At 43.2% G+C, this 21,451-nt stretch overlaps 1 protein-coding gene across 1 annotated transcript in view; it reads left to right on the top strand.

Annotated features, from left to right (window-relative positions):
- Nucleotides 1–2,352: 2,352 nt before the first annotated feature.
- The window catches only part of LOC124598308, a 50,246-nt gene continuing 31,147 nt past the window's right edge, over nt 2,353–21,451 (top strand). Inside the window, exon 1 of the mRNA XM_047135992.1 lies at nt 2,353–3,673. Coding sequence (XP_046991948.1) covers nt 2,353–3,673 — 1,321 coding nt within the window. The remainder of the gene's footprint in view (nt 3,674–21,451) is intronic.

Below are 21,451 nucleotides of genomic sequence, written 5' to 3' on the forward strand. Positions count from 1 at the left end.
CCGGCAACGCCGGTCAACTGCTGTTTGTGTATGAGAAATCGGTTGGAAACTTTTCTCATGTCAGCACGTTGCAGGTGTCGCCACCGTCGCCAACCTTGTGTGAATGCTCTGAAAAGCTACTTATTTGCATATCACAGTATCTTCTTCCTGTCGGTTAAATTTTGCGTCTGTAGCACGTCATCTTCGTGGTGTAGCAATTTTAATGGCCAGTAGTGTAGTATATGCTCCCAGACCAGCGTGCAGCAGCCATCTTTTGTCGTCGTGCATTTAATTGGCGGAGTCTTCGCCCCAGTCATTGGTCGAAGTTATTACAGCTTGATAATTGCATATTTCGTTAGAACCACACCACGACAGTACCAAAAGACGCTCACCATCACCTTGCTTGATGATGGTTGGGTCTTGGCGCTTTTCGGCTGTTGTCAGTCCTCATGCTTTCACTTTTGATCTTTTATCTTGAAGTCATAGTGGTACACCCAGCCCTACTCAGTGGTAATTATTGGGATCAGAAAGGTCTCTGAATTTGCCAGACAATCCTAAGTTTCCTCTTATGGCTCAGTTTGGAGGGTTTTCTGAATGATTGTGTGCAGTCACGTAATTCAGCGACACCTTTGTCGTGTTAAAAAATTCGTGCAAATGTTGTGAACTTAACCATGATTGGCTTTCCGTTTCTCCACTATTGCCTAAGTTGTGATACGCGAATCTTCGAGTACCAGGGCCTCTACTTCTCCTGCGTGACCAGATCTCAACGGTGAGATGGTCTGCTGTTCATCCTCCGTCATTCAGACTTGTTTGACGACACAGGGAAGCGACTGCACCAACTAGACAGTGATGCACTGTTGTGTACTCTTCCACCAACATAACATGGGTTTTGCTCCGTTTTCTACTTCAAATTCGGTACTTCACTTTATCAACGGGCTGCGTCATTGCGTTGTCCTCATCTAATAGCGCGTTACGGGACGGAGGCGGGGAAGTTTCGACTTGCACCAGGATTGAATACATGCATTTTCAATACATATTCTCGGAAGTCTTGGAATTACAAGGACCGATAACATGCCAACGGTGAGATGGTCTGCTGTTCATCCTCCGTCATTCAGACTTGTTTGACGACACAGGGAAGCGACTGCACCAACTAGACAGTGATGCACTGTTGTGTACTCTTCCACCAACATAACATGGGTTTTGCTCCGTTTTCTACTTCAAATTCGGTACTTCACTTTATCAACGGGCTGCGTCATTGCGTTGTCCTCATCTAATAGCGCGTTACGGGACGGAGGCGGGGAAGTTTCGACTTGCACCAGGATTGAATACATGCATTTTCAATACATATTCTCGGAAGTCTTGGAATTACAAGGACCGATAACATGCCAAAATAATAGAGATTCTCGATCTCCGGATGATTAAACTGTATATCTCTGGAATTGCAATACTTCCGAGAATGTTTTAATTTTCATTTTGTAGATCGATAGCAAATGGCAAAAAATATTTTTTTACGTGTGGTATCATTAAAAAAAAATAAAAAAAAAAAATTGTCCGCAGGGGGCTCCCGTCTTGGGAGTATGTGGGTGGCAACCACACGGGCCCTTAGCTAAGCCTGGCATTACTTCCACTTACTTGTGTCAGGCTTCTCCTGTTTCCTTTCCTATCCGGCCCCCCTCGGCCAACTCTTGGTTTCTTCGACCCCAACGGTATTAGGTTTCCGAGGCCCAAGGGTGTCTTTCACTTTCCTCTCTAGTATCTATTATCTACCCTCCGACCCAACGGCGAAGCGAGCGGAAGAAGAATCTTATATCCCAGGTTCTCAAAGATCGTGGAGGCGGAAGAGGTCATGCCAGAGGAACTGGCTGTAAAGGCGCCGCTCAGCCATCATTGAGCTCGCGGCAGTTCGTTGCAGTTCTGGTACCGGAAGTCACATGTCACATACATATGTGCCGTGATGAATTGTTCCAGAATCATAGTGTGTGGGTCACTTCCTCGCAAGCTGTAATCCACCTTAAACAAATTCACGCAAATGGCAATTTCTCCTGTCATTTTCTCTAAAGACCAATGGCGATGGGATAAGGACGATGGTAGCAGGCTCCGAGTGAGGCTGGAAGCTACTAGTATGGACCTGCACACTGGCGGCAGGTGTGTGATGGTCGCCTTCCTGAGAACCCGTGTGACTACTCGGGAATCCGGTCCTGCACCTGCGACTGGGCAGGCCTATTTAGGATGACCGCTGCCCACCCTGAATGGGGAAGGCCCTAGAAAATGTGGGCTAAACATCGGAAGTCACACTTGAACCGGGCTGGGAATCCGCACCCAGTAGGTCACTCCTTATACTGCGGACGTAAACAAAAGAAGAATGAAATGATTATGACAATAGGGACATGGAATGTCAGGACCCTCCTGGACGTGAACAATTACAGACCAGAGAGAAGAACTGCTCTTATCACCCAAGAACTAGCCCGTCTAGATATAGACATAGCTGCCTTGAGTGAGGCAAGACTCTCAGGTGAGGGACACATTAGTGAGGTACGTTCAGGGTACACCATCTTCTGGAAGGGAAAGGATGCAGGAGAACCACGCATCCATGGTGCAGGATTTGCCGTAAAAACGAAAATAGTGAAAGATCTTCGACTTACACCTGTCTCAATTAATGAAAGACTGATGACTCTTAGAGTACCCATTGGTTCAGACAGATTCATCACCTTCGTCTCTGCATATGCTCCTACTTTAGACAGTGATGAAGACACAAAGAATCAGTTCTACCACCAACTGAACAGTACTCTCTCTAAAATACCCATTCAAGATAAATTAATTTTACTTGGTGATTTCAATGCCAGAGTGGGAAGGGACAACCGTTTTTGGAGAGATGTCATGGGTAAACAAGGGGTGGGAAACTGCAATGCAAATGGGTTGCTACTTCTTGGTCTGTGTGCTGAGCACGAGCTTTTCATCTCCAATACCCAATTCCGTTTGCGTAACCGCTATAAGACCACATGGATGCACCCACGCTCCAAACATTGGCATCTTATAGACTACGTTATTACGCGACAGCGTGACAAGAAAGACATTCTCATCACAAAAGCAGCACTAAACATCGATGAGTGCTGGACGGACCATAGACTTTTAGTCAGCCGTTTGAGAGTACCAAAGTATCGCAAGCCACGATCCCACTTTTCAAACCCACCACGCAGAAAATTCAACATAAGCAACCTGAACAACAAAAATGTTCGCTCACACTTCCAAGACATACTGTCCGAACAACTTAACAAAGCTCCAGCAACCACAGATGACGTCGAACAAAAATGGACCACATTAAAGAACATCATCAAAGAAACTGCTGAGAATGTTGTTGGTTGTAGTGCACGGAAAAGAAGTGACTGGTTTGATGACAACCACGGAGAAATCCAAGCCATCATCAATGCAAAGCGGGATGCTTACCTATCCCTTGCTCAAGATCCATCCTGCGCAGAAAAGAAAGCACACTTTCTAGAACTCAAGCAGAAATGTCAAAGTGAAATACGAGTAATCAAGAACAAATGGTGGCAACAGAAAGCCACAGAACTCCAAAATCTTTCTGATGCAAGGAACCTGCGTGGCTTTTATGCTGGTATTAAAGAGCTGTATGGACCTATCCGCTCATCATCAGGAGCACTTAAAGCTGCTGACAACTCCACCATTCTTACTGAAAGTCAGGACATCTTAAATCGTTGGAAAGAGCACTTCAGCTCACTGTTAAACAGCCCTTCTACTGCCGCTGGAGATTTTCTCAAAAATGTCCCACAGCACCCTCCAAAACCCTGTCTGGCTGATCCTCCAACTTTTCAAGAATTTTGCAAGGCACTCAAGAGTGTGAAACCTGGGAAGGCTCCTGGACCTGACAGCATCCCGATGGAGCTTATTGAGGGTGGCGGCTTGCCTCTAAAAACTAGACTCTTCGCACTTATTATATTAATGTGGGAAACCCGCAAGGTACCAGCTGACTCGAAGAACTCCACAATTGTCACCATCTTCAAAAAGGGCGACAAAAGCGTCTGTGGTAACTACCGGGGAATATCTCTACTCTCTATCACTGGAAAAATTTTTGCAAGAATCCTTTTAAATCGCCTCCAGACACTTTCAGAGACTATACTACCTGAGTCTCAGTACGGGTTTCGACCTTCAAGAGGGACAATTGACATGATCTTCTGTGCACGACAACTACAGGAGAAGTGCAGAGAACAGCAAAAGCCTTTACTACTTGTTTTCTACGATCTAGAAAAGGCCTTTGATACAGTTCCCAGAGAAGCCATGTGGATGGTCTTAAAACGCTTCGGCTGCCCTGAACATTTTGTTGACCTGATTGAAGCTCTCCACGTTGATATGACTGGACAGGTCCTCTGCCAGAATGAAATGACTGGTGAATTCCCAATAACAAGTGGGCTTAAACAAGGATGCGTTCTTGCACCTACATTATTTGCATTGTATCTGGCAGCTATGCTTTACGAGACAACCGTAAACAATGCAGGAATAGAACTAAAGTACAGGTTTGATGGAGGATTATTCAACCAGTCCAGACTCCATTCAAAAAGGTTCACCAGTACCACTCGTGTGACAGAGCTGCAGTATGCTGATGACAATGCCTCTCCAGCTCATTCACCTGCAGAGTTGCAGCTGTCAGTTGATTCCTTCAGCAGGGCGTACGAACGATTTGGTCTCTCCATCAATATTTCAAAGACAAAGGTGATGGCGCAGCCAACTCCTGGCTCCTCCGTTCCTGACTTCAGCATATCCATCTATGATACACTCCTGGAACAAGTGGACCATTTCCTCTACCTGGGAAGCATACTGTCATCCAACTGCTCATCTGGAAAAGAAGTGGAGAATAGAATACGTGCTGCACATGTAGCATTTGGTCGTCTTACAAAGCGTGTCTTCCTGAATAAAGACCTAACACTGTACACCAAACTGATGGTGTACAAAGCTGTAGTCATTTCCACCCTGCTATATGGTTGCGAAACCTGGACGTTGTATCGCTGCGATCTGAAGAAACTAGAACGCTTCAACCAACAGAAGCTAAGATATATCATGAACCTAAAATGGGATGACTTCATATCCAACACGGCTGTTCTAGAGAGAGCAAAAATGCATAGCATGGAAGCTCTTATCATTGGGCATCAACTCAGATGGGTTGGACATGTCCAGCGGATGAAAAATGACAGACTTCCACGCCAAATGCTGTACAGCGAAGTGAGCACAGGTAAAAGGCCACGAGGTGCCCCTCTCAAACGTTATAAGGATCAGTACAAGAAAAATCTGAAAAACTTGAACATCGATCCGAGTAACTGGTCCACAATAGCAGAAGACCGAAGTCGCTGGCGCTCAGTTACCTCAAATGCTCTTCAAAACTTTGAGCTGCAACGTCGAAGAATGGAGAATGACAAACGCCAGAGACGTAAACTCCTCCAGGCTCAGCCACGTCCTCCACCTTCCATCAGCTGTAATGTCTGTGGCCGCCTGTTCCACGCTAGGATTGGATTGCTAAGCCATCAACGACACTTCCACGCCTGAACCGTGACAAAGGAAATCTCAGGAGAGAAATGAAAACTCGGATACGAGTATCAGCCGACGACGACGACGACATTAAAAATTATCAGTTTCAGATTTTTCGCTTTACCTGTACTGTGAAGCCTTTCATCTTCCCGAATGTCATTATTCAAGGCCAGCGGAAGTACCCTATTCAGTTTGCGATTATCAAAATATGTGACATAAACAGCTATATCCTTAGATTGCATTTGAAAGTATCCTTTAAAATTTTTTGATACCCCTATAATTGTGAAGTCAGACTAAAATATGCAAAGCTGAATAAATGGGAAATGTTGATTGTAAATATCTGAAGAGTGAGGTGGAAATATGAGACGCTCAGGCTACATGATGTGAAATCCAGAGTAATCGGTCGATCAAACAATAAATCCGCGAGAAATAAACCTGTTCTCAATAAAATTTTCGTACGCTCTCTGACTCTGTGGCTGTGACTCTGTGACTGTGTTGAATGCTGGCCCTGAACGTTGCGAATCTTTTTTAGTTTAGATAACAATTACTGTACCAGAAGTACTACCGTAATTGCACAACAAATCATCACTGAATAAAACACATCTGACCCTATCTGTTAAATCTGTTTCAAATCACAGTGTAGCACTTTCATAAAATATTTCACTCGCGTTAAACCTCTGAATTTACACTGTTATTATTCGGGTAAATGCACTCTGACTATTACTGTGCGTGATTCTGAATATGAACTGCAATGATAATGAAATTTGTGGCTTACCTGTGCGTAATGGACCGCTCATCTGCGCTGCAACCTTTGTTTTTTTTTGTGTATATAAATTAATGATCTGACTGTAAAATTAAGTCTCACTCACCGTACTCGCGATGTGCAATGCAATACGGGATTTCATCAGTACTCAGAAATGTTAATCAGTACACAACTCAGGATGTGCAATGGTGCAATTGGCATGAGCAGTGAAACATAATCATGAATGCAAATCAAAAATCTCAGCGACAAAAAATAACTGAATCGACACTTCAAGTTTTAACTGAGTTTCATTAAGTCACAGCAAGAATAAAACTCTCCACACTTCTCACTCATCAACTAATTAGTAAAATTTCTCTTTAGCTTTTTCCAATGCAGTGATAGACAGAATGATATTACATCACTACAAAAAACCTTACAAAATCCAAACCATAAGCACTGTTATAACAATCTTCATACTAAGTAGTTACAAGTATATGAAACCACTTTACCTTTAAATGTTACCTTTTCTCACTCTTACGAAACTGTAATCCTTCTGTTTAATGTCTCTCTTTAAACATCATATTGCAAAAATTGCTCCAAATAATGGAGCCTCTACTCCAGGGCAGGTTAAGATTCAGTACATTTCAAACCATGTGCATTACCACACAGTTGCTGCTAGCACAGGTTAACTCTATTCTGCCAAAGTAACCCTGACCTCTCTGACCAACATCTCTGTTCTCTAACATATAATAGGTCGCGACTGTATAAAGGCAATGTTGATGTGATATTACAAGGCTTGGGAACAGCTCACAAATTTACAAATTAACTCATATTTGTGGCTCATAACAAACTCAGAACTATAACAGCAAATAGGACAGCCACTTTTCACATTGACCTGGAAGGTCAGATTTGCTACACCGCCAAGGAACCGTGACCTAAGTTCGAACTTGATATGTCTACCCGTTTCTGAGAAAAATGGGTCTTAGCAGGCGGAAAGACAGACAGTTGGACAACAAATGACAAAAAAAATGGCTCTGAGCACTATGGGACTTAACATATGAGGTCATCAGTCCCCTAGAACTTAGAACTACTTAAACCTAACTAACCTAAGGACATCACACACATTCATGCCCGAGGCAGGATTCGAACCTGCAGCCGTAGTGGTCTAGCGGTTCCAGACTGCAGCGCCTAGAACCGTTCGGCCACACCGGTTGGCAAATGACCAAAAAATTTTATCGTTTGATATAATCTTGGATTAACCAGTTTCGGATTTCTTCCGTTGGTTTTATCTCAAAACCCTGATTCTTGCCAAAGTTCATGATTCTAGTCAATAGGAAGTACCTTATAGGTTTTGATGAGTGAGTTTGGGAATATGTGACGTAAATGTATTTGCCTCTTGATTGCTTTGAATTAGAAAATTCAATTTTTTACTCCGTAGACCTTAGAATGTGACACCGATTTCATGTTGACATGTTTATCCTTTCCTGAGAATAAGGGTTTTTAAGAGTCGGACAGACAGACAAACTGTGGTGTCACCGCCAGACACCACACTTGCTAGGTGGTAGCCTTTAAATCGGCCGCGGTCCATTAATATACGTCGGACACGCGTGTCGCCACTGTCAGTGATTGCAGACCGAGCGCCGCCACACGGCAGGTCTAGAGAGACTTCCTAGCACTCGCCCCAGTTGTACAGCCGACTTAGCCAGAGATGGATCACTGACAACTACGCTCTCATTTGCCGAGACGATAGTTAGCATAGCCTTCAGCTACGTCATTTGCTACGACCTAGCAAGGCGCCATAGCGTTTGATATTATTTTATACTGTGGTTATAACATGTACCGTCAAGAGAGATGTTCTACAATTGTGGATTAAAGTTAAGTATTACATCAACTACGTACTTTATTTGCTACTATTAATTCTTTTAACTGTTCCAGACCTCACGCCAATCTGCGTGAGCTTAACGCGTGCCTTTCGGCTTCCTCTCATTGTGATTTGGCTGTCTTGCCAAGTCACAACACAAACAGATAGACAGATAGACGAACAACAAAAGGAGCCTGTAAGGGTTCCGTTTTCTCCGACTGAGTTACGGAATCCTAAAAGGTAAGTAACTTCATTTTTCAGGGGTGATAGCCGAGTCTTTATGACTATTCCTCATACATGACAGGGTCTCAGTGGCCTACTCTCTGGAGTTCGAATAGCCAGATGTAATCTCAACAAACCGGGCTGTAAAGTGGTCACTATCAACTACGACTGTGAAGACGCAAACCGTGGACCACTTGCTCTGCTACAGGTCTATGCCACGTCCTGCATCCAGGAAGAACTTCTCATGCAGCTTCAAACGCTACTGAGGTTGACACTGCGTACTTTGGATATTACCATTCACTTATGATATATGGCATCATGATCTGGGGAAATCAGTCACTAGAAAATGAAATCTTTATTGAACCGAAGAGAGTCATCAGAATTGTTGGTAGAGTGCACCCTAGATGCACTTGCAGAAATTTATTCAAACAAATGGGGATCCTCACCAAGCCATGCCAATACATTTTTTCCAGCATATTGTGTGATTATTATTGACAAAGCACTTTGTGAGCAATAATCAGGCAATGTACAGGAAAAATAATGAATGTCATATCATGATCATGATACAAGAAGTAATCGAGTTCTTCACAAAGATAAAAAAAATCTCACCATTGCACAGAAAGGAACACATTATTCAAGATGAAACTTCCAGTTCTTGTTAGATCAGTCATTGGGGATAAAATCAAATTAAAAAACAACTGAAACGTTACCTTTTGAATAGTTCCTTCCACTCTTCCCAGGAATTTTTTGACAATGTGTAATAATTAGTGAAGTTTTATTTGGTTTTAAGCATTCGTATAAGAAATGACTATGTACCACTATATCAATTGTATGTCTTATAATTTGTTTGTGTAACCATCATTACTACTATAATCTATGTTGTTATTTGAACACTTCAACCACTTGCACCTGTATAGATATGTCTGGATTGTAAGAGAGGGCTCATGACCATTTACATACGGTCATTGTTATAATAATCTGACACTTTCTACATTCTAGCGATACACTGGCGTCAAGGATCCATGGAACTCGAAAATAAGTAAATAAATAAGAAGTAAAACTTCAGGAGATGAGTGAGAATCTGCTGCATCATGCATGACTTTTAAATTTATTACTTCTCTGCTACTAACTCTATCTGCAACCAGTTTCCCAGAAAGTATCCACATATGCTGCTAAATGCGCCTACAAAATTATATCACTGTAAGACATATTGTTCAGGGATTATGACATCATAAACAATGAGCAGCGTAAAAACGAAACAGGAAGTTAAAATTCGCTACAAATACGGGTGAAATATATGTACAAATTTGTGTGCCACATGTTAAATACATGTAACATGTGCGTACATTAGCAAAGTGGTGGGAAAAAAGCTCCTCCTAAACTCCTGGATTGATTTCAACCATTACTTACTATCTGGAAATATATACTGTGAGGATAAGAACCAGCAGCCTGCTATTGTGGTGGGGGTGATAACTTGGTGGGAGAAGGTGGGGAGGAGGAGGTGGACAGGCAGGGGGAAGGACGAGATGGACTTGGATAGGGAGTGAAGAGAAAGTGGAGAGAAAGAGGAGAAGGACGAAGTGGACTGAGAAAGGGATGAGGGGAGGAGGTAAGGATATGAACTTACAGAGTTGAAGAGGGACATGAACTTACAGAGGGGGACTTAGAGGCAGGATGGAGGTATGGACAGAGAGAAGGGGAGTGGCAGATGGTCAGAGAGAGGCCAGAAGAGCAAATGGACAGGGAGAAGGGCAGGAAGAGATGGGCTGAGAATGGTGGGAGGAAGAGAGGGACGGGGTGGGGGTGGGGGAGTTGAGGGCTAACAGAAGACTGGAATAAATACGTACCTGGGCAACGCCAGATAATCAACTAGTTGTATGAAACTTCCTGGCAGATTAAAACTGTGTGCCCGACCGAGACTCGGGCACTCCCGAGTTCGAGTCTCGGTCAGGCACACAGTTTTAATCTGCCAGGAAGTTTCATATCAGCGCACACTCCGCTGCAGAGTGAAAATCTCATTCTGGGAACTAGTTGTATATTAAAAAACGATGATAGCAGGACATTGGCGGATACATATGGGGGGGGGGGGCAGCCCCCCCCCCCCTACGTTGTGGGGCTGCCACCCACGCCGCCCCCGCCAATCAGCTCGCATCCTGTTGGTTTGTTTCTTTCGTCAGTCGACTCGACTGAACCGAGTTATGGAGTAGTTGTACTTTCCTATGTAGCACGCGCGTCCGCGTCACGATATTTTATACATTTCTGTCTGACACATAGATACTGAAGCTAATACATACCTACGAGAAAATTTGCAACCATTCTAGTGATCTCTGGCATTTGTTCGAGAAAAGTCGCGAATATTCTATTGTTTTGTGATTCAAAAGAGACTAATGGGAGAGATTCTTCAATACAAGCAAAGGAACATAAACGGATTTAATGATCGTGATTCTTTTGTGCTAGCGTTGTCTGTTTGTCCTAGATCTGACTATCCTACTTTGTACGCGCTGTACAAAATATTTGATTTCTACCTGGAGCTGCTGCTACAGTAGAAAGAAGTATTTCAACATCAAGGCTTACAAAGACATGGCTGCAGTCGACAATGAAGGAGCATCGACATAATGGCTTAGCTCTCTTGAACACTCATCCTGACATTGATTGTCCTGTTGACGAAGTAATTAACCAATTTTCCGGTAAGAATTGGCGCATAGAATTCATCATTTAAGGAAGAGAACCACAAATCTAAATTTTTTATATGATAAGATGGCATTGTCTTGTATACGTGTATAATTGAGCAAGCAGTAAAGGAAACAAAAGAATTAAAATCCATGGAGAAGAAATAAAAACTTTGAGGTTCGCCGACGACATTGTAATTCTGTCAGAGACAGCAAAGGACGTGGAAGAGCAGTTGAACGGAATGGACATTGTCTTGAAAGGAGGTTATGAAATGAACATCAACAAAAGCGAAACGAGGATAATGGAATGTAGTCGGATTAAATCGGGTGTTGCTGCGGGAATTAGATTAGGAAATGAGACGCTTAAAGTAGTAAATGAGTTTTGCTATTTGGGGAGCAAAATAACTGATGATGGTCGAAGTAGAGAAGATATAAAATGTAGACTGGCAATGGAAAGGAAAGCGTTTCTGAACAAGAGAAATTTGTTAACATCGAGTATAGATTTAAGCGTCAGAAAGCCGTTTCTAAAAGTATTTGTATGGAGTGTTCAAATGGTTCAAATGGCTCTGAGCACTATGGGACTTAACATCTGTGGTCATCAGTCCCCTAGAACTTAGAACTACTTAAACCTAACTAACCTAAGGACATCACACACATCCATGCCCGAGGCAGGATTCGAACCTGCGACCGTAGCAGTCGCGCGGTTCCAGACTGAGCGCCTTAACCGCGAGATGTATGGAGTGTAGCCATATATGGAAGTGAAACGTGGACGATAAATAGTTTGGACAAGAAGAGAATAGAAGCTTTCGAAATGTGGTTTTATAGAAGAATGCTGAAGATTAGATGAGTAGATCACATAACTAATGAGGAGGTATTGAATAGAATTGGGGAGAAGAGATATTTGTGGCAGAACTTGACTAGAAGAAGTGATCAGTTGGTAGGACATGTTATGAGGCACCAAGAGATCACTAATTTAGTATTGGAGGGCAGCGTGGAGGTTAAAAATCGTAGAGTGAGACCAAGAGATGAACACACTAAACCGATTCAGAAGGATGTAGGTTGCAATAGGTACTGGGAGATGAAGAAGCTTGCACAGGATAGAGCACCATGGAGAGCTGCATCAAACCAGTCTCTGGACTGAAGACCACAACAACAACAATGTGTATAATCAGCTTAAATGAAACTTTCTTAAACTTTGCATGTGACTCGATTTTTTTTTTCGTATTATGGTAAAAGTGAAGGCAGCTAAAGATATCTTTAGCGTCCCCTCCATGAGATTTTTCTGTATCCGCCACTGTAGCAAGATAAAAGCAGCAGGCATGAGATTCAGGAGGAGAGTGAACTGTTGCCTAAAGAGTGAAGATGTTCGAAAAGTTGATTGTACATGGTGTTGATTAGGAAATATCTGAATACAGAGAGATTTGGAGACAGCTTGTGAATAGAGAGAGGGACGAAGGACTACCCAAGAAATCCTGAACTATAGCCCGAAAGAAAAGAGAGATGTGGACCGATAATCCACAAAATTATGGGCACTGCCCACCGCGAGGTCGAATGTCGTGTGTTGATGTCGCGTGCGCGCTACATTAAGGAGCAGAGACGAATTGGTAGTCATTCTAGCGACGATAGAAGCTGCACGTGGAGAAATCCACAGACAGAAGAGACTTGCATTTCTACAAGCCGGCGCAAGGGAACAAGCATCACAGAAACGGCGAAGATGGTCGGCGAGTGCTGTTGTCACCCATCATCAACGGAAAATGGTTGAAAGACAATAAAAGTACGAGAAGGCTACAAGATCACGTTCGTCCATCCTTTATCACAGAATGTGCGGATAGGAGGCTTGCCCGCTCTGTAATGGAGGACAGGCGGCGGTCTGGTTAGATATGACGGTAGAATACAGTGTAAATGCAGCCGGAAATGTTTCGCAGTTCACACTTCAGTGCACAATGTTGAACACGGGGCTATGCAGCAGAAGTCTCCTACTTGCTCCCACGCTAACTCATTGACATCGTCAATTACAGAATCGCAATGGTCACGTGCGTGGTCATCTAGATTGTCGCTTGGTCGGATGAATCGCGATTCTTATTCCAGTAGAGCGATATTTGTGTCCAGATAAGCCGTCATCCAGGCTGCTCAAATCATGCACCTCGCGGCGGATGAAGACCAGTGGGGGCAGTTTATACCTGACGGAGATTCCCCCGGGCTTCCATGCGATCTGTGGTAGTAATCAAAGGCACGATGACAGATGTGGACTACATAAACGTTATTGTGAACCACCTGTATCCCTTCGTGTTTGATATCTTCCCTATAAACGATGGAATCTTCCAACAAGATAACTGACACTGTTACAGCGCCAGATTCGTACTACAGCTGTTCGAGGAGTATGATTAAGAACTGATGTTGATGGTTACTTGATAGAAGGTAAAGTTCTTAGCCAAAACCTGTAAATAGAATTTATTTTCGTTGACCGGTTTCGGTTAGAAGATCTTTAGATCTGTGAAGGCATTCATATAATTTAAAATTATACAAAAATAAAATTAAGTATATCAGCAGGTGCATTGTAACAAAAATATCGTGTTTCAACATACCTCGATGAAAGTTTATTTACATGTCTCCTATACCTGCTGAACAAGTACTCTTTCTAAAACATTGCCATGTATGTGAGGGACGAGATGAACGATGCATCGGCAAGCCAAGGTGAAAACCACAACATACAGAGTAACTCGCCAAATCCTCGTGTCCCATAATGCATAGTTCTGTGTACTTCGCTGCAGCCAGGACACCGTTAGACTGACAGGACTGGCTGAATAATTAACAATTAGCACCGACAGCTGTCACTATTGTATTCATGTACTTATTACTTAAAATTATTTGTGCATTTAATTACATCACTATTCCCGTTACGTGCCGATAAAAGATCTCGAAACACCTTCTTTTAAAATTACTATTAACTAGTTATTAAAACAGAAGTTAAAATTATTCTTGTTACGCTTGTTTGTTCAAGTGTGCCTAGGTAGAAGCTGCTTTACAGCTTGGATCAGTTTCCACCAACTGATACACAGTCGATTGCTGTATGATAACGTTTTGTAGTTTATAAAAATCTGCAGGCATAACTGTAATATTATTGAAACTATAAAAATATAAATATATGCTGAAGTAAAGTTACGAGGTGGGCTTCGGCTGTGTCATTTGGATAGCAATCTACGCTGCGGATGACAACCGAAGTAATTACCCCATATGAAAATAATAGAACAATTACACTGATAGTGGATAATACACTTAATTCACGTAGTAACATCAGTCAGACGAAGTTACCGCCCATATCAGAGACACCATCTGTGGTTAAATTGTGTCCCAGGGATCTATTACTTAAAAAAATACAGACTCACCACGATAGTATTGATGGACAGATTAAAAGTCAACGATTTAAAAACACATAAACAAATATGAAAAACATAAAAAACTCAAGATAGTTAACAAATTAAATTCACGGGTAAGACGCATGAAACCCTCACAAAATACTCTTTTACTATCTTTTGTTAGGGGTATCTTTCCCTTAAAGTGTGTGGTAGGGCGATTCTGGTGGAACTACCACTATCTTTTCCCGCCATGCCTATTCCATTTGCGAATGGCGCGTGGAAAAAATGATTTTTGGTGATTTTCGTAATAACACTAACTTCTCAGATTTTTTTCGTTGTCGCCATTTCGCATGATGTACGTAGGAGGAAGTAACGTATTCCCCGACTCTTTTCCGAGTTTATTTTCTCGAAATTTCAGTTTCAAAATTTCTGTGACGCTTCTCTTGTACCGTCTGCCAGTTAGTTTGTTGTGGGTCTCAGTGACGTTCTCGTGAACTAAACGATCTCGTGACAAAACGCGTCGCTCTTCGTTGGATTTCCTCTGTTTCTTCTATTAATTCATCCTGGTAAGGATGTCAGACTGATCAGTAGTACTCAAGAATCGGTCGAAGAATTCTGTGAACCACTTGATTCGTGGAAGAGTACTTTTCCTTATAGTTCTTACAATGAATCTCAAGCTGGTCTCTCCTTTTGTTTTGTGGTCATCCAATTTAGGTCGCTCCAGATGGTTTACTCCTAGATATTTGAGGTTGGTTATTGATTACAGTGATCTGTCACCATTAGTGAGTGCAAAACTTATGGAAGAAAGTAACGTTCATGTGATGTGTTTCTGCCAAGCATGAACTCTGGAGCATCTGTAGAAAGAAATGCTAGTGTATAATATAGAAGGTATCTGGGAGAAATACGCAGTAACGCGAACAAAAATGACAATTTTGTTCAAATATAATAATTACACTCGAAGTCACGGCGATTTATTATGATTCCCTGGACATTACAAAAGGTGTGACATGATTCATAACAAGGTTTGTGATCGTTATGGATTGCAACGCACGTTCAGCAACATGTTCCGTTGCTGGCGACAAGGTTGGTATGGGAGTTCTTGCGGTAGGGCGCACCATTCTTCCACCAGCGCCTTTGACAACTTCTGGATGGTCCTTGGTGCATAAGGATGTGCTGCAGTACTTCAACGCATTCCATACGTAATCGCTGGGATTAAAGTTAGCGAAGCGGGAAGTCCAGTCCGTTTGCCGAATACCCTCCAGTTCGGAGAGCTCCTCACCCTCTCTGTTCGATGCGGTCGCGGCTTTTCATCTATAAAAATGAAGCCATGGCCGAATGTACCTTGGAAAGACGCTCGTGGGGAAGCAGCGCAGTGTCACAATAACGCCGACCGCTGAGTGTACCGTGTTCAAAGATTTAGAGTCAGTACACCTATGCAACATTACACTTCCCCACACCATAACACCTGGACCACCAAACTGTCATGTTCGACAATATTCCTGGGTGCATTACATGGGAATCCCTCGCACTATGGAGGTACAACATGAACGACTTCTGAGACTGAATTTACGCTCATCCGAGAAGAATACGCAAGCCTACTCCTACGCTCATGGCGCCATCGCAAACGGTGCGATCGATGTACGGGTGTGAACGTGTAACCTCCCCCTCACTTATCGACCTTAATGACAGTGAAAACTTAAACCGCCTGTACCTAATGGAAATCTGGGAAAAGCAATCGTCACCGAAGTTAATCTGTCGGTAAAGAGGGAGGAAAGGGTTACATCTAAATGAAAGGAAAAATGCAAATGAAACAGGTGGACATTAGTTTTGAAAAGGGGTAAAGTTAATGAAGAAAGTACATGTGCGGTCGTTACGTTAACAATTAACTGGCGTTAATTAGATATTTGAGATTTGGGGAAAATTACGGTCGCCAGTCCTATGGACAACTACTAAAATAACTGAAAAAACAAAGGTTATTGCACATATAATTAGCACTAAAAGCGTGGCAACGGAAGGTTGACACGTGTTGTGTGAAAACTGAATGTTTGTCAGAAGTAATAAATTTCGCTACACTCTGACTTAATTTAGCAAAAGAATTGATAAAACCGGAAAATTGAAAGTTAAATGGTTCAAATGGCTCTGAGCACTATGGGACTTAACATCTTAGGTCATCAGTCCCCTAGAACTTAGAACTACTGAAACCTAACTAACCTAAGGACATCACATACATCCACGCCCGAGGCAGGATTCGAAACTGCGACCGTAGCAGTCCCACGGTTCCGGACTGCAGCGCCTAGAACCGCACGGCCACCGCGGCCGGCTATTGAAAGTTAATTTAGTGACTGAAATTAATAGTGAACTTTGTTTCTGAAGCACTGCGAAATTCAATAAAATAAGGTTAGTCTTGGGCTACCTCAACAATCATTTCGAAAGCTACTTGAATCTATGCAATTTAGAAATAAGAGATTTAACTTTGAACTTGAATTAAATGATTCTGAACAATCAACAATAGTAAAATTTAGTACGTACCAAGCTGAGCTGCAGTCACAGGTAAGCTAAAATATGGTAACAAAACTCGCACTCTTAATTTGTGCTTGTGTAATCTAAATATTGTAGCCTTCCTTGTTGGTTGATTGAAGGTTTAAAGTCGTCGGTCGAGGAGGTGGCGACAGTCACAGTCATTGTCGGCCGTCGCTGCTGCAGAAGCAGGATGTTGGCGCGCCTTCTTCTCGACACGGTCACCAGGCGAAACGGGCTCTTGATGTGCGCCAGCTAATGCTTCCCGTCCGCGACACCGTGTCAGAAACTATCATAGCAAGTCGAGCGCAATTACATGCTGCCAAACCCTGAAAGCGCGGCAACTCGCGGGAGCGTCACACAACACACCTGCTCAGCCGCCCTACTCCAGCCAGACTCTTTCTGCCCGCACTCCATGCGGCAGAGTTAACAGTACCAAAGATCCTAAACACTTTGGTTCTCCACACGACCTATCGATGTAATCGTTTGATAGCATAGTTTTCCCTAGGCCAGGCCCAGCATAAAAATACAAATAATATTTACAAAACAAACCAATTATACATCGACATAAATGCATATATATATATATATATATATATATATATATATATATATATATATATATATATATATATAAACAATTACATTATATAAAGATACGGAAATGTCATATCTTCAGGTAACAAATCTTTATAGTACAATAAATGGAAATAGGAGGATATGCATTTCTGGCGTTACAAACGGAACACAACATATTGGTCGTCGAGCTAAGAGACCAACCACATGGAGCCACTGTGGAGCATGAGACTGAATGCCCTGCAATCATGTTACATGTTGTGGCAATTGCGCCAGCTGTTCGGAGAGGGTCCCTCCTTGCCTACTGCTGCTGTAGTTGACCGTGATCGACCGCCTCCTCTCTTCCGGGCAGCACAGCAGTGCCCGTGGTTCAGAACGTTTCCCATCCACATGAAACAATGACGTGAGCAACACCAAACTTCTGAGCTACACACGTCACAATTCGTCTTTTTCTCCCGTTTCCTAATGATTATTTGCCGTGTGTAGCCATCCAGCCGATGTCTCAGGCCATGCTGTAACGAAGAAACCCACCTAAGTGCCCCGTTACTGCTCGCTGACACACATTGTCTTTTTTCGCGTTCCTCCAACTGGCTCATGTTGCCGGGCCAGTCCTATTGTGTGCTATAGTAACGCTGAACATTCTACGCACAACTGGCGACATGCCACCGCATTTTCATTTATTTCCATTGAGTAGTTTATGCGTTGTGTTACTTTATCTACCTCACCCTTAAGTTTTGCAGAGCAGTGTAGTTGATGTCTTCACATATTTATTTACGTTTAGGATCAACTGCCAGTCCCTGGAAAAATCATCGATTCTTTGCAGATCTTTCTGCGCTCTGCTGCAGTATTCTGGGGTTGCTACATTTATGTAGACACCTGCACCATCTGCGAATAGCCTCTTGGAGTTTCGGATGTTATCCACTAGATGTACAATATACAGGGTCAATCACTAACTATTGGCACCTAGAATAAACTCCAGAAGTATGGTAGTAGCTGAAAAGTTAGTGTGACAAATGTTGCATGGGACACAGGAGTGCCATAATACTTATTTTCTGATAGCGGCTATCGAGAGAAACCCAAATATGTGTAACAGTAAGGTTTTTGAAGATCAACGAAGGTAAAAAAGGTGGCATGAACGTCCATTTACAGAAGGTGTTCGAAGTTATGACCATTGGTATCAATGCAGTGCTGCAATCTTCTTATCATGGATTGAGTGGTATTGCTTATTACTTCGGCACTTACCGAAGCACATGCTCTCACATTTCTTTTTCGTATATCGTGCAAATACCAAATATGCGCCGAATAAGGCGTATCCCTCTAACGTGACATTGACATATAAGCACCATTCGACGGTTTCGCAATACAACACTAATAGAAACGGTAAGACTAGTATCAACGAATCAATCGAATGTGAATGATGTATTCCTTCGAAGAACAGATCGATATGCCTGTCATCTACGGAGAATGCCAACGAAATTCAGTCAGACCTAGAGACTTATACGCTGAAAGATATCCTCAACGTACTTACCCTACACGTCGTAAATTTAAATATGTGTATGATAAATTGAGAGCAACTGGATCTTTAACGCATCGGTAACATATCCGTCCAAGAAAAGTTACTAATGAGGAAACGGAAATTGGTACTCTTACCACTGTGGTTCGAGATCCTTGTGTTAGTTCGCGTCAAATCACAAGGGAATCTGGCATGAGCCAGAGTAGGGTTGTTGGTGTTCTGCATCGCCATAAATATCGTCCTTACCATATCGGTCTCCACCAAGAATTAACTGGTACGGATTGTATGCGTCGCGTATAATTCTGTCGATGGGCTCAACTTCAGATTCAGAGGGGTGACACGTTTATTAATTTCATTTCATTTACCGACGAGGTTACATTCAACAACCATGTAAATGTTAATTTGCATAACACACATTATTGGGCAACTGAAAATCCTTGTTGTCTGCGGCAAGTCGCACACCAAAACCGTGGTCGATGAATGTATGGTGTGGGGTTCTGGAGGACAGAATTAAAGACCCCTATTTCATCGAAGAAGATCTTAATGGAAGGAAGTACGCCACACTCCTGCAAGAAGCATTAGATCTGTTATTGGGAGGAATACCTTTAGGAACAAGAAACAGAATGTGGTATTAACACGTGGGGTGCCCGACAAATTTTTCGCTGATGGTTAGAAAAGTTGCAGAGACAATTCCCAAATCGTTCCCGCTTGTTCGCCAGATTTGACGCCTCTGAATTTTTTCTTCTGAGGATTCGTAGAAGACGTTGTTTGTGTTCAAATGTTTGTGAATTCCTAACGGGCCAAACTGCTGAGGTCATCGGTCCCTAGACTTACACACTACTTAAACTAAGCCGGCCGGGGTGGCCGTGCGGTTCTAGGCGCTACAGTCTGGAACCGCGAGACCGCTACGGTCGCAGGTTCGAATCCTGCCTCGGGAATGGATGTGTGTGATGTCCGTAGGTTAGTTAGGTTTAAGTAGTTCTCCGTCCTAGGGGACTGATGACCTCAGAAGTTAAGTCCCATAGTGCTCAGAGCCATTTGAACCATTTGAACCATGATAAGAAGATTGCAGCACTGCATTGATACCAATGGTCATCGCTTCGAACACCTTCTGTAAATCGACGTTCATGCCACCTTGTGACCTTCGTTGACCATCAAAGACCTTGTATTGTATTGTATGTTAACTGGGGACCTAGAAACGGGAGATTCTCCATCCCCATCGCAGCCGCAGTGGTCAACAACCCCACGACGACTACCGCAGTCCACTTCACCCCTCCGCCTCCCCACACCGAACCCAGGGTTATTGTGCGATTGGCCCCCGGTGGACCCCCCTGGGAACGTCTCACACCAGACGAGTGTAATCCCTATGTTTGTGTGGCAGAGTAATGGTGGTGTACGCGTATGTGGAGAACTTGTTTGTGCAGCAATCGCCGACATAGTGTAACTGAGGCGGAATAAGGGGAACCAACCCGCATTCACCGAGACAAATGGAAAAGCGCCTAAAAACCATCCACAGACTGGCCGGTTCACCGGACCTCGACACATATCCGTCGGGCGGATTCGTGCGTTAGACCGCACGGTCAACCGGGCGGGCATCAAAGACCTTACTGTTACACATTCACCTCGGTAACCGCTATCAGAAAATAAGTACCAAACTGTAGCATCCGATTTAAAACCAAAAAAAGTTGATGTTCATATTTCTGAAGCGAACCCACCTAGCAAAAAGGAACCAACATCATATTATGGCCCTTGTCCCATGCAACTTTTGTTCCACAAACTTTTCAGCTCCTATCATACTTTCGGAACTATTCTTGGTGGCAATAGTTAGTGACTCAACCTGTATATACTGCAAAGATAAATGTCCCTTTCACAGTTCTTTGGGGGTACTCCTGAAATTACAATTACGAGAGCTATTCGGAAAGTAAGATCCGATGTTTGCGAGATGGAAACGGCAGAGAAAATCTTATGAACCTTTACACAGCTGTGTTGGGCAGTGTCTCTAGTGTGCCAGTCGATCACGTCACGGCACTCTTTTCAGTTGCGAGCACACAGTGAGCACGTAAAGATGCCTGGAACAGTAGTGTCTCCCCGAAGTATGGGTGCCAGCTGAGAAATTTGGCCTGATTTCATGCAACCCAGATAAAGTACGTCTCGTGCATTTCCTTCTTCATGACAATTTTCGGCCGCACACAGCAAGGGCAATGGCAACGCTCCTTCAGCGTTTTCGATCGTAAGTGTATGATCACTCTCCATACAGCCTGGACTTGGCTCCCTCTGACGTTCATCTCTAGTCACATAAATCGGTGCCTATGAAGACAACATTCTGGGCCAGACAACGGACTGCTCACCAGTGTGGAGAAGTTGTAGAAAGCACAAGCGGCTGCCTTCGATGGCGAAGACATAGGAAAGTTGGTACAATGGTACGACAAAGCTTGAAGCTGTAGCAAACTGTTGAAAATAACACATTTTTGACTTTCACTT

This window comes from Schistocerca americana, chromosome 1 (assembly GCF_021461395.2).
Source record: "Schistocerca americana isolate TAMUIC-IGC-003095 chromosome 1, iqSchAmer2.1, whole genome shotgun sequence".
Lineage (NCBI taxonomy): Eukaryota > Metazoa > Arthropoda > Insecta > Orthoptera > Acrididae > Schistocerca > Schistocerca americana.